The 16,972-nt window shown below is 52.2% G+C and overlaps 1 protein-coding gene across 2 annotated transcripts in view; it reads left to right on the top strand.

The window, feature by feature from the left end:
- Positions 1-16,028, top strand: part of Trpv4 (transient receptor potential cation channel subfamily V member 4) — a 38,619-nt gene extending 22,591 nt beyond the window's left edge. For both annotated transcript variants that reach the window (XM_085680567.2, XM_087903731.1), the window contains exons 4-16: positions 859-1,011; positions 1,887-2,027; positions 2,680-2,978; positions 4,847-5,026; positions 7,231-7,389; positions 7,634-7,726; positions 8,000-8,073; positions 9,053-9,218; positions 9,424-9,490; positions 10,845-11,161; positions 12,877-13,004; positions 14,800-14,921; positions 15,381-16,028. In XM_085680567.2, coding sequence (XP_085536693.2) covers positions 859-1,011; positions 1,887-2,027; positions 2,680-2,978; positions 4,847-5,026; positions 7,231-7,389; positions 7,634-7,726; positions 8,000-8,073; positions 9,053-9,218; positions 9,424-9,490; positions 10,845-11,161; positions 12,877-13,004; positions 14,800-14,921; positions 15,381-15,538 — 2,057 coding nt within the window. In that variant the 3' untranslated portion in view covers positions 15,539-16,028. The remainder of the gene's footprint in view (positions 1-858; positions 1,012-1,886; positions 2,028-2,679; positions 2,979-4,846; positions 5,027-7,230; positions 7,390-7,633; positions 7,727-7,999; positions 8,074-9,052; positions 9,219-9,423; positions 9,491-10,844; positions 11,162-12,876; positions 13,005-14,799; positions 14,922-15,380) is intronic.
- The last annotated feature ends 944 nt before the right edge of the window (positions 16,029-16,972 follow it).

Below are 16,972 nucleotides of genomic sequence, written 5' to 3'. Positions count from 1 at the left end.
CTGGGCATGGTGACTCACGTCTTTAATCCCAGCACTCAGGGGGCCGAGGCAGGCAGTTCTCTTAGTTCAAAGCCAGCCTGTTCTATGTAGTGAGTTTCAGGATAGCCCTGCCTCAAAACAACAACAAAAACCAACAAAAAGATGGATGGCTGACTTTTTTTTAAACACACACACACACACACACACACACACTCCTACACGCGTGGAGTGTCTCTGTGTATCCTCACCTGGTTGGTCTTTAGCTCTCTGTTCCCATTTCCTCTGTTTTCAAAACCCTTTCCAACATTCCTCTGTGGGCTGGAGAGATGGCTCAGTGGTTAGAGCACTCGCTGCTCTTGCAGAGGACTTGGGTTCAGTTCCCAGCACCCACATGGTGGCTCACAACCATCTGTAACTCCAGTCTTAGGAGCTCTGATGCCTGCTTCGACCATCCATGGGCACTCCATGTACACGGTGCACAGACATACATGCAGGGAGCACACCCATATGCATAATATAAAATAAAGAATTAAAACCTTCCCTCAAGTGCAGGGTATAGTGGTACACACCTGTAATCCAGCACTCTGGAAGTTGAGGCAAGAAGATGGAGTATTCAAGACCAACCTGGGCTTCATAATGAGACCCTGTGTCCAAGAGAAATCTCCCCAAACATGATTAAGTCCACGCCAGTCTATAGGCTGTGGCCTTCTGTATGTCAGTGTCTATCTATTGTCGTAAGTTCATGGGCACCCTGAGCGCCATGAGAGACAGGGGCACTGTGTTCCCATCAAGCAGGCAGAAGGCATCTCAGATGCCAGGGATCCTGCTCCTGCCCCAGATTCACAGCCGGGCTCTGAGCCTTTTCCTGCCGCCCCCCAGAGCCATCCACGGGGAAGACCTGCCTGCCCAAGGCGCTGCTGAACCTGAGCAATGGCCGCAATGACACCATCCCAGTGCTGCTGGACATTGCAGAGCGGACCGGCAACATGCGCGAGTTCATCAACTCGCCCTTCAGGGACATCTACTACCGAGGTGGGTCTGCCTGGGCGGTGTCGCCGCACCGCGCTGTCATTGAATGGACAAGGGAATGACGAGGGAATGAGGAGGGGCAGCAGCCAGCCCCTTGCCCTTCGCTATTCTGAATTTCAGATTGAGAGTCAGAGTCTGCGGGATACAGTACCCCGTTGCTAACTGATGCTTATGATCTAGGAAACTGAACCCTAGAGGCTATGGGTTGGACACTCAGGCCACTGGAGGCGCTGCAATGCACCATGTTGAGCCAGAGGTTTTAGGAGGCAAAGGTGTCATGTGCATAGATTCTCTGCTCCCTGATTCTGAGAGCCTAGGAACAAAAGCTTACATTCACCAAGATTGCAGAATGTCAGCAAAGTCTGTAAAGTTTGTGGGTGTTGGGGTAAGCAGGCCGGCTAACTTATCATTGCTCTGACCTCCAGGGTTGATTTGGCTAACCCAGTGGCTGGGTGGGCATTCCGTTCTTCCCCACTATGTCATTGGCATCTTTCCCAGGTGGTGTACTCCATCAGTGACTCTCGAGAAGCTTACACTCCTGCTAGACTATGATAGAACCCACAAAGATTGTGCATCTTACAGCGAGCAGTCAAAATTCTGAGGTGCAGAGGGCATCATGCCCTCCAGGATTAAAGTTTGTGTCTCTGAGTTTTTGCCCTTGGAGCCCACAAGTCATTTTTCCTGTGAGCCTAAAATTCTGCTTTAGCATACAGCAGGCACTGGCTGTCATGCACCCCAACTCCCATGTAAGTCTTTCTGTGATTGCTGGCCAAGGCTTGGCCTCGAGGTCCCTAGCCCAATGTCCACAACTGGTAGTCTACCCTCAGCAGGGAGGCCAGACTCCTGCCATGCCAGAGCCTAGCTACCTTTCTCCCCAGGCCAGACTTCCCTGCATATCGCTATTGAACGGCGCTGCAAACACTATGTGGAGCTGCTGGTCGCCCAGGGAGCTGATGTGCATGCCCAGGCCCGAGGGCGCTTCTTCCAGCCCAAGGATGAGGGTGGCTACTTCTACTTTGGTGAGCAGTGGTGACTAAGGGTAGGAGCCCGGGGACAGGTTGGTGTCTCTCCACACACTCAGAGCTGAGCTCCCACAGGTCCTGGCCCGCCCTGTGGTATACATCCCCCAGGATCCTGCTCGCTGAGGCCATGCCTCAGAGTGGGAGTTCTGTGGAATGTCCAGACAGGACCTGGGTTCAGATCCTCACCTTGCTTCCCCCTGGGCATGTGACTAACGGCATGTAGCTCAGTTTTCCCATCCGTAGCTGTAGATCAGTTGAATGCTGAGGACTGTGGCGGAGTGTCAGTACCAGCACCCTAATATGCAAGCATCTTTTGGTCTGACTAACACCATACGATGAGTGGGATCTCACAGTCCAGATTGCCACCGTGTTGCCACAATTAGACCAATGAAATACTCTGAACATCACCCTGCTAACGCTACACATAACATGGGATTTAGAGCCAAAATTTCACAAAAATCCTGCCACCCACACAGCTTCCAGACTGCATGGACCATGTCCCCAGATAGCCAACCCCCGCCTCTCCTGTAGCCACCATGAGAAGCCCCAGGCCCACACAGTTGTGGGTGGTATCTGTCCCCATCCCTAGCGTGGCAGGCGAAGCCCCACCTTGGTCCCCTGCATTGATCCTCAGTTTCCTTGGCCCCAGGGGAGCTGCCCCTGTCCCTGGCAGCCTGCACCAACCAGCCACACATCGTCAACTACTTAACGGAGAACCCGCACAAGAAAGCAGACATGAGACGGCAGGACTCGCGAGGCAACACGGTGCTGCACGCGTTGGTGGCCATCGCCGACAACACCCGCGAGAACACCAAGTTTGTCACCAAGATGTACGACCTGTTGCTTCTCAAGTGTTCCCGCCTCTTCCCTGACAGCAACCTGGAGACCGTGCTCAACAATGACGGCCTTTCTCCCCTCATGATGGCTGCCAAGACGGGCAAGATCGGAGTGAGTGGGCCCAGCTCCCCCTGGAGCTACTATTGGCATTTTTGACCCCCATTATCTAGACCCTTAAGTCATCCCCACTGGTTGCCCATTGCCCCAGCACTGTCAGGCAGGACAACTCACTGATGTAAACTGAGACCCAGCCTCCGGCCTGCTGCCTTCCTTCTGCTGGGCCCACTCCTCTCACAGCACCCTGGAGAGAGATTCCTAGCCTCAGCACTGTGGATGCTGTGTGTGAGGTTGGTCTGTGCTCCCTTGTGTGTTGTGGGTCATCCTGGCCTTGATCCGCCAATGCCACTAACACCCCCTGCCATGCACTGTGGCAGTCAGATGTGTCTATAGACACTGCCGAACTGTCCCTTGGGAGGCGCCATTGCCCTGATTGAGAGCCAGGCCAGAGTAGCTTGCAGTTAAGAACCAACCTGTGGTTTTCAGTGCTTCCCGGGGGAGGCTCAGGCCCCACCCCACTTTGCTCTCTGTGTGCCTCAGTTTCCTCTTCTGGTGGAGTGTTGCTATGACAGTTCAAAGAGGTGAGGCACATGCAGCTTTTAATGAAGAACTGAGGGGGTGACAAGTGTTCAGGAAGCTGCATAGGACTAACCCCGGGGCAGCCTGTAACTCCAGTGATTTGGGAGGCTGTGGCAGAAGATCTGAAATTCAAGACCAACCTTGGTACAGAACAAGTTCAAGGACAACTTGGGTAACTTAGGGAGGTTGGGTCTCAAAATAAAAAGGAAGATCAGGAAAATAACTCAGTGGTAGAAGTCTTGTCTAGCACATGCAAGGCACGGGGTTCTACCCCAGCATTGAAAATCTGTCTGTCTGTCTGTCTGTCTGTCTATCTATCTATTTACCTACCTACTAACTTATCTGTCATCAATCATCTGATATCTATGTCTCTATTGATCATCTGTCTATTATCTTATCTATCATTTGTCTCTATCATCTATTACCCGTGTCTCAATATATCAGCCACTTATCTTTCTGTATATCCGTCAATATTTATCAGTCATCTCTCTACCATTGTCTCAGTTAGGGTTTGTATGGCTGTGAAGAGACACCATGGCCACAGCAACTTTTGAAAAGAAAAGTATTTAGTTAGGTGGCTTACATTTTCAGAAGTTGTGACATGGTGGCGTGCAGGCAGACACGGTGCTGGAGAAGTAACCGAGTGCCCTACATCTTGACTTGCGGGCAACAGGAAGTGGTCTGTATCACTGGCATGGCTTGAGCATATATAAGTCTTTAAAGTCTGCCCCCCCACAGTGACACTTCCTTCAACAAGGCCATACTCACTCTCACAAAGCCACACCTCCTAATAGTGACACTGCCTTTGGGAGCCATTTTTTTTTCAAACCACCACAGTCATCTATGTCTCTATCAATCATCTACCACCTGTCAGTCTATCAATCAACTATCACCTGTCAATCTATCAATCATCATCTATCATGTTTAACATCTATGTCTGTATATACCAATCATCTGTCTTCTATATGTTTAGCTATCATCTATGTCTCTATCAAATGTCTACTATCTATCCATTATCACTCTATCATCTATCTATCTCCCCATTATCTATCATGAATCTATCTATCATCTATGTCTCTGTGTATCAGTCATCTGTCTATTACCTATCATATATGTCAATCTATCATACATGTCTATTACCTATCATATATGTCAGTCAATCTATCATACATGTCTATTACCTATCATATATGTCAGTCAATCTATCATACATGTCTATTACCTATCATATATGTCAGTCAATCTATCATACATGTCTATTACCTATCATATATGTCAGTCAATCTATCATACATGTCTCTATCAGTCCTCTGTCTGTCTGAGAGCAGATGTCCCCTCTGTAGGTTTTTCAGCACATTATCCGGCGGGAGGTGACAGATGAAGACACGCGTCACCTGTCTCGCAAGTTCAAGGACTGGGCCTACGGGCCTGTGTATTCTTCACTCTACGACCTGTCCTCCCTGGATACTTGTGGGGAGGAGGTATCCGTGCTGGAGATCCTGGTGTACAACAGCAAGATCGAGGTGGGTGCCGGGGCTGGGAGGGAGGCCTGGCTGGGAGGGAGGCAGGCCAGGATGGGGGCTGAGGGCTCTGTGACCCAAAGCGGGAGACAGGACAGTGTCCAACAGCTCGGGAACTGGACAGGGTTTGTGGAGGGAGGGCTTCAGGATAGGGAGGCCTGCCGCATATATGCTGTGTGATGCAGGCTGGACGGCCTAACGTCTCTGAGCCAGCTTTCTCATTTGTAATGTGGGGTTGTTGGGGGACCGGATGAGTCAGTTTTAGAGGATCCTGGCACAGATGCAGTTCTGTCAGCTGTGGTCCTGTGTGGCTGTGATGTAAAGCTATGAAAGCCCTGTTCCCTTAGCAGGTTTTAGTGAATGCCGGTTCCCAGCAGAAAATGCACAGGTACCATGTGTGAATGTCCCGGCATGTGTGTGCCGTCTTCAGTGTCAGTCCCTTAACCCTGAACATGCTGTGTATGGTAGCACCTTTGTGGCCACGTGGTCACGGGGAACCCAGCCATCAGATGGACAGCGTTCTGACTGGACAAGCGGGCAGAATGTGGGTGGGGTAGATGTGAGTGGTTTGGTTTTTGTTGTTGTTTTTGTTTGTTTGTTTGAGACAGGGTTTCTCTGTAGCTTTGGAGCCTGTCCTGGAACTTGGTCTTGTAGACCAGGCTGGCCTCGAACTCACAGAGATCCGCCTGCCTCTGCCTCCCGAGTGCTGGGATTAAAGGCATGCACCACCACCGCCCGACAAGGAGGGGTTGTTTTTTGTGGTGCTGTGGATCCAGCCCAGGGCCTTATGCCTACTAGACAAGTTTTCTACCTTGGGATTATTTTCCCAGCCCCTTGGGGTTTTGTTTTGTTTATTTCAAGACAAGATTTTACCGTACAGCCCTGGCTGATCTGGAACTGGCTATTTAGGCCAGGTGGGCCTCAAACTCACAGAGATCCACCTGCCTCTATCTCCTAAGTGTCGGGATTAAAAGTGTTCACCACGGTGTCTGGTGTCCCTCCCCTCCCCACCTTAAAAAAACCCAGCAAGTTTAATGTCATTTTATGTGTGGGTGTCTTGCCTGCATGCATGGCTCTGCACCACATTCATGCCTGGTGCCTGTAGAGTCCAGAATATGGCATCAGATCCCCTGGAACTGGAGTTATGGATAGTTGAGAGTTGTCATGTGGGTGCTGGAAACTGGACCCAAGCTCTCTGCAAGAGCACAGGCCTGTTAACTGCTGGACTGACTCTCCAGCCCATACTTTTTTAAAATTTTTTTTAAGATTTATTTATTTATTATGTATACAACATTCCTTCCATGTCTGCCTGCAGGCCAGAAGAGGGCACCAGATCTCATTACAGATGGTTGTGAGCCACCATGTGGTTGCTGGGAATTGAACTCAGGACCTCTGGAAGAGCAGTCAGTGCTCTTAACCTCTGAGCCATCTCTCCAGCCCTCCAACCCATACTTTTAAAAAATTATTTATTTTTATCTTATGGTTATGAGTATTTGCCTGTATGTATGTATGCATGTATATACATCACATACATCCTGTACCCGTCGAGGCCAGAAGAGGGCAGTGGACACCCTGGATCTAGAGTTGAAGATGGTTCTGAGCCACCCTGTAGGTTGTAGGAACTGAGTCCAGGTTCCCTGCAGGGACAGGGGCACTCCCAGCTGCCAAGCCTGTTCTTCAATCCCCTTTCCTTGGTGTTTTTTGAAAGAGGCTTTTGCCATGTAGTTCATGAACTTGGTATCCTCTTGCCTCAGTTTCCCAAGTGCTATGAGTGCATGTGGGTGACCCAAACCCAGTTACAATATATATTCTTACTACTATTGTGTGTGTGCAAACACGCGTATGCCACAGCGGACATGTGGAGGTTAGAGGCAATTTTGTGGAGTCTCTTCTCTTCTCCCACCATTGTATGGGCTTTGGGGATTGAACCCAGATCCTCAGGTTTACACAGCAAGCACCTTTGCCTTCTGAGCCATCTTGGTGGCCCAGAACAGACGTTCTTTAAGGAATATCTGGTTCTGTGGTGCTATAGAATATGAAGGAAGGATAAGTTCAGGCAGGATTGTGCAGAACCTTGAGTGCTGAGGCCACGGGACTTCCTGTAGCTGGAGAATGGCTTAGGGGAGGAGGTGAGGATGGCCGTGCTGTGGTGAGCCTGCCTGAATTTTAGCCTAGAAAGGCAGCCATGCCACCTCCGCCTTTCTCAGAACCGCCACGAGATGCTGGCCGTGGAGCCCATCAACGAACTGCTGAGGGACAAGTGGCGCAAGTTCGGGGCCGTGTCCTTCTACATCAACGTGGTCTCCTACCTGAGCGCCATGGTCATCTTCACCCTCACGGCCTACTACCAGCCACTGGAAGGCACGGTGAGTGCTTGCTCGGGAGCCGACGGGCAGGAGCCGCCCAGGACAAGCCTCTGTGGAAGGGACTGAAGAAGGCTTGGGGTGGGGAGGAAGATGCCCAGGCACCGAAGTGGCTCTGAGCCTGGAGGGGACTCTGGGGGAGATGGGAGGGGAAGATGCTGAGGCCCCAGATGTTTGGGGTGGGGGAGCATCTGGATGGGGCCAGATGTTGAGAGCAGAGGAGGACCTGATGCACTCCCTCCCCCAGCCACCCTACCCTTACCACACCACGGTGGACTACCTGAGGCTGGCCGGTGAGATCATCACGCTCTTCACAGGAGTCCTGTTCTTCTTCACCAGTGTGAGTGCTTGGCCCTGGGCCATCTGCCTGCCCAGTCCTCTTTTCCCTCCTCTCCTCCCTTCTCCTTGTTCCTCTCCTCCTCTCCCCCCTCTTCCCTCTCCTTCTCTCCCTCCTCCTTCTCCAAGCTAGGTTCTCTTTTCTCTCTTTCCTCCTTCAGTGGCTGAGCCCATGGTCTCCCTCCTACACTCTGCCTCCTTCTCTGCTTCCTCTTCCTCTTCCTCCCCTCATTCCTTCTGACTCTACCCCTGTCACTGGCTGTCTCTTCTCTTCCAGATCAAAGACTTGTTCATGAAGAAATGCCCTGGAGTGAATTCTCTCTTCGTTGATGGCTCCTTCCAGTTGCTCTAGTGAGTAGAGCTGCCAGGGCAGAAGCTTCTGGGTGAGGATGGTCATTCACATAGTGGGGAGAGGTGACACTATTAGGAGTGATTTGTCCAGCAAGATGGCCATAATCAAAAGACTGGGCAAGACCAAGGCTATACTATACCATGGAGAGAGGCATTTTGACCTCTTATGCTGGTAATTGAATGCTAGTGTCTGCTGGTGTTAAGAATTTAAAACTGTCTCTGTTTAATAGGGAGAAGTGTTGCAATTGATTAGTGATGTCTGCCCAGGTCACAGCACATGGAGATCACTGTATGTGTGCTACATCTTTTCCATTTCCTTTAGAATTAGAAAACAATAACATTTAGCCATGAAATCTCCACAGAACTTGGGATCAATCAATCTTTCTTCATTTTAAAATCATTTTCTTTTAATTATTTCATGTGTGCACATATGCATGCATACACACACAGGAGTCAGAGGGGCACCAGGTCACCTGGAGCTGGAGTTAAAGGCAGTGTGAGCTGCCTGATCTAGGGGCTGGGAATGAAACTCGGGTCCTCTGTAAGAACAGTATGTGCTCTTAACCCCTGAGCCATCACTTCAGTTTTCTGAGTCTTTCTTAACAATTCCAAAGGCATGACTTTGGGGTCTGAGGACCTCAGAGCCAGTGTCTCAAGCCAGATGGTGGCATTTTATGCCTTTAATTCCAGCACTCAGGAAGCAGAGGCAGGCAGATCTCAGGGAGTTCTAGGCCAGCCTGGAATACAGAATGAGTTCCAGGACAGCCAGGGCTACATAATAGAAAGACCGTATCTCAGGGAAGAAAAATCAAGCTGTCTGGCTGACTGAATGCTAATATGTCAGGTAACCCTGTACTCTGTTGGGGTCTTGAAGCCATTGGGACTTCTCGGTGCCCCGAAGGACTTGAGAATGAGTCCCCTCCTTGGTCTCATTGTTCCTTCCCCGTTTCTGCCTCTTCCCACCTCCACTGCCCTGTAGCTTCATCTACTCCGTGTTGGTGGTCGTCTCTGCAGCCCTCTACCTGGCTGGGATCGAGGCCTACCTGGCTGTGATGGTCTTTGCTCTGACTCTGGGCTGGATGAATGCCCTTTACTTCACCCGAGGGTTGAAGCTGACGGGCACCTACAGCATCATGATCCAGAAGGTTTGGACAGGGACCCTCTGAAGTCACAGTGTGCCTGTTCTGTGGCCCAGAGACCTGAGGACGGGGCACTGGGGGACACTGGGCCTGCTCCAGCCTAGGCCAGGCAGAGTGGGGTTTGGAGAAAGAGGTGGCACAGGGGAGTGGAGGGTTGAGAACCCTGTGTGTGCCCTTTCCTCTACAACATCCCACCCCTCCCTGGTGTTAGATCCTCTTCAAAGATCTCTTCCGGTTCCTGCTGGTCTACCTGCTCTTCATGATCGGCTATGCTTCAGGTGAGTGTGGGCATGCGAGGGTCGGGGTGACTAGGCCTATAAGGGAAACCATCATAGATGAGGGCAAGAGGTATCCCTGCTTGAGATCCCCATGTGCCAAGCTGCATTCTCTCCTGTCAGCAGAAGCCTTCATCATCCCAGTACAGATGAGCAGTCTCAGGCCAGAGAAGCCACATAAGCTACATACATTCAAAAATTACAAAATGCAGGGCCGGCGAGATGTCTCAGTGGGCAAAGGGGCTGTCACGCCTGACGACCTGAGATTGAGCCGTGGACCCACAGAGTAGAAGGGAGCACCTGACTTCCAGCCATCGTCCTCTCACCCCCACGTGACATGGCGTGTGGATGCCCTGCCCCCCACATAGGCACACCCAAATAAATGAGTATAATGAAAACATTTTTTAAAGCCAGTAACTGTGGAAGCGGCTACCTCTGTGAGCAAGCTAAAGCTGAAACTGAGAGGTCAGGTTAGGGTAGACTAGGTCATAGGCCATATATGGCACAAACAGCATACATTCTCATGTTACTCATGTTTGTGCCCAAAACAGACATTGCTAATGGATCACAGAGTGGTTTTTCTGTTGTGCCTAGATCAGGTCTCAGAACCCTTCACACACACACTGTTTGAACATTCGGCTATATAGCTTGATTGCTTTGGTCTGTGAGTTGCAGAGTGTTGGCCACACACTTGAGATGAAGGCAGTGTAGCTTCCTACAGCCTGCTGAATGCAGGGTCGCAGCTTCCCTGCCCTGGCTGGCTTAAGGGTAGCATAGCTGGTTGCATCTGGGCTTAGCAGGTAAAGATGGCACCAAGGACAACTTGGGATATGTGCAGACGTAAGGACCCTCACAGAGCAGAGCCTCTGGGACAGTGAGACAGGTGTGATAAGCCTTGGGCTTCACATCTGGATGGCGTGGAGGGGAAAGAGGGGCCTATGTGAAGTCTGTCCCTAGGAATGCTTCCAAATCTGCAAGTGACAGGCTACATAGGGCTTCTAGGGACAGATGGGGTCGGGCCACCCTGTCCTAGGCACCGTAGGATGTAACTGCATCCCTGACTCCACCCACTCAGTGCCAGCATAGCTACCCTCCCATCTCTTGTAACTACGGATGATCCTGTCTCCAGAAGTCGCCACATGTGCCCTGAGAGAAAATGATGAAGGACGGGTAGCTTCAGACTCCATTCTGAAAACCCCTAACTCCTCAGAGAGTTTGGGGGTGAGCAGAGGTGCCCCCCAAGGTTCCACGTGTTGCTTGCTGACTTGGCTTCCTACTGACTGACCTGACGCTAGTGCGCGCCCCTCCCATCTATCCGGTGGGAATCCCCTCTCAGCCCTGCGTGTCCCCCCCACAGCCCTGGTCACCCTCCTGAATCCGTGCACCAACATGAAGGTGTGTGACGAGGACCAGAGCAACTGCACGGTGCCCACGTACCCCGCGTGCCGCGACAGCGAGACCTTCAGTGCCTTCCTGCTGGACCTCTTCAAGCTCACCATCGGCATGGGCGACCTGGAGATGCTGAGCAGCGCCAAATACCCCGTGGTCTTCATCCTCCTGCTGGTCACATACATCATCCTCACCTTCGTGCTTCTGCTAAACATGCTGATCGCCCTCATGGGCGAGACGGTGGGCCAGGTGTCCAAGGAGAGCAAGCACATCTGGAAGCTGCAGGTGAGATGGGCACGAACGTTCCTCACCTCCCACGCATGCACAGGCAGGAAGGGCCGCTGCCCGTGTCTTAGAATTGCTGCGTTTTTCTCTCTGTTTAGTTCTCTCCATTTCAACTGTGGTCCAGCTCAGGGGACCCAGCTGGCTCCATTCAGCATGATGTCATGTCTTCTGCCAGCACAGGGCATGCTCAGAGAGTCCCCTCCATTTTCAGTCACTGTGACATAAATACCAGAAGCAGAGCCACTTATAAAGGTTCATTTGGCTCATGGTTTTGGAGCCTGGGAAGTTCAAGTATGGTTCTGTATCTGCCGAGAACTTCATCCTGCTGTGGTGGAGGGCTTGGCCCATGAGACAGAGCTGGTCTCACAGCTTGAGTCTCTTCTGGTACTGCCTCATGGGGGCTCTGCCTAGGCCGCATCTGATCTTTATTGTTGACTGCTCCGAATGGCCCACACATCAAACCCCATCGGCATAGGAACTCCTGAGGGACACACCGAAGCCACAGCAGACAGCAGGGGCATTTATAAGGGTTTGTGCCCAGCCTGTGCCGAACCTTGATTCAAAAGATAGCTCAGGGTAAAGTGTTTGCCATACAACAAACTAAAGGACCTGAGGTCAGATCCCCAACCCATTTTGTAAAGCTGGGTACAGGAGCACTATAATCCTCTGCTTCCATGGCAAGATGGGAGACTGGGATGGGAAAATCCCTGGAGGCAGGCAAGCTAGCCTGGGATGCAGACAGCAGACAAGAGACCCTGTCTCAAACAAGATGGAAGCCAATGCAGCACTGTAGGTCCTTTGACTGATACGCATTTGTGCCTTGGCACACTTCTGCCCACACCCCATCCACATGAACAAAGTGGTCTGTGGCGCCCCCTTGTGGACGACTCAGCATTTCTCCTGGGGGCTTTTCTAGCTCACGTGAAAATCCTGGCCCACTGCTCAGGGATGGAAAAGCCTATGGCTGGAGAGCTGTTCCCTGCCGGGATTCTTTGTGATTCTGGAATTCAGGGACTCCGGAGCCATGCACATCCACAAACCTGGAAATTCACAGTGACTATTAAGGTCACCCCTAACCCCGTCACCCTTCGGGTCTAAGTGTGAGAGACTCCGAATGGCTCTGCTCCTAGCTTTCCCATGATGCCTTCTCTGAGCCCTGGTCTCCCTAGACCACTTATTTTCATGTAGAAGTGAAGTAACCCTCCCCCACCCCCTTAAACCTCAGCTCCTGTCCCTTCTGTGAAAGTCTGGGGCCCAGGTCATGGCAGCCCTCCTCCCTGCCTGGTAGTCCAGGGTGAGCAGGAGATACCGCACCTACAGGAGAGGCCCCTGCTACTCCTCAGACCCCAGAGAGTAGCTACTGCTGCTGGGACATGAGCATGGCCCTGGCCGCTCTGCCCTGGGTTTCTTTGTTTCGTTCTCCCACAAGGTCCCCTGGGAAAATGGGTTTATGGAGGTGTTCTAGGCAGGGGGCACCTGAGGCTGGCGCTCTGCCCACCTAGCTGACCTTGACTGGCGATCCTCTTGCCTTCGCCTCCCAAATTCTGGGAGGCGTGCACCGCCATGCATGATTTTTAAACAATGGTTCTTTGAGGCTAGCTTGGGCTAATGAGACCTGTCCTACAGAAAAAAGGAGTTTATTTGGCTCGTGGTTGCTGTGAACCAGGCGCCTGCTGAGGAAGTTTACCCACGCACCCGTGTCCTCTCTCCGGCAGTGGGCCACCACGATCCTGGATATTGAGCGTTCCTTCCCCGTGTTCCTGAGGAAGGCATTCCGCTCCGGAGAGATGGTGACTGTGGGCAAAAGCTCAGACGGCACTCCCGACCGCAGATGGTGCTTCAGGTGAGGCTGGGAGGGGTGGGCTCAGAGGGGCTGGCCCCAGAGGGACCGGATCCAGAGAGACTGGATCCAGAGGGACAGGCTCCTGCTATGTGCTTCTGGATTTCCAACCCATTACAATCTGAGGCTCTGAGGTTCTAGAATTCAGTCCTTCAGGGGGGTCTTGGTCTCTCAGCCTAAGTTCATTCGACTGTGAGGTGGGCACAATGGGGCACCGCCTCCTTGGGCACCTAGAACTTTCCAGCTGGCATCCTGTACTGTTGAGATGTTGGTATGTCTGGCATCTTGTACATGTTGGGATGTTCGTATGCCCAGAGGCTTCATGCCTCCCCTCAGGGGGCTGGCGGAAATGGAAGGGGCTCATCCAGGTGCATTATGCTCTGTCTGCTGCCTGTGGGTGAGGTTGTGTTGTGTCTGAAATAGGGAGGCTGAGGAAGCATCAGCTTGGGGGGCTTGGAACCCCCAACTCATCTGCAGAGTGACCCATGTTCCTGATGACTTTACTTAGTTAGAAGGTTAAGTATTCCTTTACAAGGGCTCACCAACCAGCACCGAGGCTAGGATGCCCCCGGGAGTGAGGCCCTGTCACTTTGCTCATCTGTGGAATGGGGTGTAACAGCATCCCCTCCAGAGGTTTAGAGCTGGAGCTCTGACCAGTTTTGTAATCTTCGGAAGAGAAACCCCACGTCACACGCCAAATGCATCTCCCTTGCTGGGTCTCATACAGAGCCATTGCTCCACAAATAGAGGCTGTGGGAAAAGTAACAAGAAATAACTCCAAAAACACAACTTACACGGGGCCAGTTTGTTCCAAGAGACTATTATCAGACTTTACTGATGTCCTAATAAAAGGAAGAAACTGTGTCAAGGAATGTTTGCAAGTAAGGAACAAATAGAGAGAGTATGATATATTCATACAAAGGAATATTATTTCGCCGTTAACAAGGCTGAAGTTCTAATCCATGCCACAGTGTTAAATCAGTGGTTCTCAGCCTTCCTGACGCTGTGACCCCTTAGTACAGCTCCTCATGTCGTGCTGACCCAACCATAAAACTATTTTCCTTGCTACTTCATAATTGTAATTTTGCTACTGTTATGAATCATAATGTGGATATTTGATATGTGACCCCCCAAAGAGGTCACGACCCACAGGCTGAGAACCACTTCCTAAGTGGAAGAAGCCAGATATAAAAGGCCATGAGGCCTGTGGTTCCATTTATATTTCTAGAAATTGCCAGGATAAGCAAACCGTAGCGATGGAAGGCCCCAGGAGCAGGGGAGGGGAAACAGGGAGCTGCTGTGTGTGAGCGCTGAGGACTCTGGGAAACTGGTGACAGCTGCCCAGCCCTGCGGATACAGGTGATAGGGCTGTGGCTGGAAAGGGACTGGAGAGGACATTTGGTTATGTGAGAGGGCATACTGGGAAGTGCTAGATCAGGGAGGTGACATGGGGTCTGGGACAGGAAACAGAATTTGCAGGCTATAGTGATATTTTGTTTATGATCTAACAAATAAAGCTTGCCTGAAGATCAGAGTCCAAAGCTAGCCACACTAGTCAGCCATACAGGCCAGGCAGTGGTGACAGACACCTTTAATCCCAGCACTAGAGAGGAATATAAAGTGAAATGAGACAGGAACTCGCTCTCTTTTTCAGTCTGAAGATGTCACAGAGGTGAGAGCTCTCTAGTGGCTTGACTGCTTTGCTTTTCTGATCTTCAGGTTGAACCCCAATATCTGTCTCTGGGTTTTTATTATTTGTGCAACAGCAGGCTCCCCCCAAACTGCTTCTCTCTGCCAGGGTGGACGAGGTGAACTGGTCTCACTGGAACCAGAACCTGGGCATCATTAATGAGGACCCAGGCAAGAGTGAGGTCTACCAGTACTACGGCTTCTCACACACCGTGGGGCGCCTCCGCAGGGGTGAGTGTGGCTTTGGGGGGGGCTGGGCTGTTCCTGCCCCACTCTCCTGAGCAGTTCTGTCGGTGGGAGGGGCCACCAGTGGGTCCCTAGCTGCATTGGATGGTGCCTTTGCAATTCCACTCCCAAGCCCTCTCTGTTCCATGATGCCAGATGGGGGAATTTCAGGGTGACAGGAGATCCTCGGCAGCCTCATAGAGGGGAAGTCCTAAGCCTTAAAGGCAAGACACACTGGTGTAGAGGGCATGCCCCAAGGCATTCTGACCCAGTCTTCAATCTTTGTTCCTTTGTGTATTGCTGTGTGCTCCTAGGCGGCTATCTTGACCACTCTGAATCCATTTTCACCTCTGTAAAATGCACATGATAATACCCTCCTTACTGCAGAGTGCCCAGTACTCAGTGGTGCTCAACACCTGCACAAGCTGTCCATCAACCCTCTTTCGCTCTCTGTATTCTGTCTAGATCGCTGGTCCTCAGTGGTGCCCCGCGTGGTGGAGCTGAACAAGAACACTAGCCCAGACGAGGTGGTGGTGCCCCTGGATAACCTCGGGAACCCCAACTGTGATGGCCACCAGCAGGGTTATACCCCCAAGTGGAGGACAGAGGATGCTCCGCTCTAGGGGCTGTTCCTGGGCCAGGGCACAGAGCTCAGCCTTGACCTCGCTCCTCTACTGTCCGCCTGTATTTCTGCATTTGTCCCGTGTCTTCCCACACCCACTTGTGACCCCAGAGGTGAGGGCCTATGGACCCTCTGAGGAGGCCCCAGGACCCTCTGGTCTCCACCAAGGCTTCTGCCCTCAGCTCTGCCCCTCCCCATAGGGGGAAGGACTCCTGGCCACCTGTTCACTCCCATGGAGTCATCTAAGCCCCTCAGAGCCCCTCTACTTGCAGGGCTCAGTCCCCTGCCCTCTTGTGCCTTATTTATTGCTCTCCTCAGGAAAATGGCATGGCAGGACACCACCCACAGCTGGATCATCGCCGGGGCTGAAGTTCACGCAGGGACACTGCAGCCAAGCCCTGACCTGCTAGCCCTGGCTAGGGTGGGCCTTCCATACTTTGTAGAGATCAGGGCCATTGGCGCTCAATAAACGTTTGTTTATTCATGGTGGAGATGGCGGTGATAAGGAAGGAAGTGGGAGAGTGACAGGCACAGTGACACCAGGGTGGGAGACCTAAAACCCTGTGGATGAGAACCAGGTACAAGGTGTTGGCAGCAGGGAAAAGACTGGTGGTGTGAACCCAGTGGAGGTGGAGGAGGTGGTGGGTGTGAACCTGGTGGAGATGGAGGAGGTGGTGGGTGTGATCCTGGTGGAAATGGAGGAGGTGGTGGGTGTGATCCCGGTGAAGGAGGAGGTGGTGGTGGGTGTGATCCCAGTGAAGGAGGAGGTGGTGGGTGTGATCCCGGCGAAGGAGGAGGTGGTGGGTGTGATCCCGGTGAAGGAGGAGGTGGTGGGTGTGATCCCGGTGAAGGAGGAGGTGGTGGGTGTGATCCCGGCGAAGGAGGAGTTGGTGGGTGTGATCCCGGTGAAGGAGGAGGTGGTGGGTGTGATCCCAGTGGAGACAGAGGAGGTGGTGGGTGTGATCCTGGTGGAAATGGAGGTGGTGGTGGTTGTGATCCCGGTGAAGGAGGAGCTGGTGGGTGTGATCCCGGTGAAGGTGGTAGTTGAGAGACAGGTAGGGATGGAACATTTAGTGGGAGGCAGAGATGAGGGAAGGAGTGTGATGCTGTGGAGAATCACAATGCCGGTCAGGGAGGACAGACACTGGTGGGGACAGGGATGCTGGTGAGGGAGTAACATTGGAGCGGTGCTGGTGGGACACTGCTCTCCTGGCACAAGGAAAGGTTCCTGTACACCTGTGGACTCCCTACAGAGGAGTCCGTAGCTGGTGATATCCCCTCTGACCTCTGACCTCTGACCTCCCCAGCTCAGGTCCTGCTCCAGCCAGTGCCTCCCATCCCTACCTGAGACAGCCACAGGAGCATGGGTGTCTGGGGCGGCTGCAGTGGACAGAGTCCCTGGCTCAGGGCGCACTGGTTTTCCCCCTCTAATAAC

Source organism: Myodes glareolus, chromosome 2 (genome assembly GCF_982192425.1).
Source record: "Myodes glareolus chromosome 2, mMyoGla1.1, whole genome shotgun sequence".
Classification (NCBI taxonomy): domain Eukaryota; kingdom Metazoa; phylum Chordata; class Mammalia; order Rodentia; family Cricetidae; genus Myodes; species Myodes glareolus.
The sequence above is the reverse complement of the archived record's forward strand: the minus strand, read 5'-3'. Positions and strand labels throughout refer to the sequence as shown.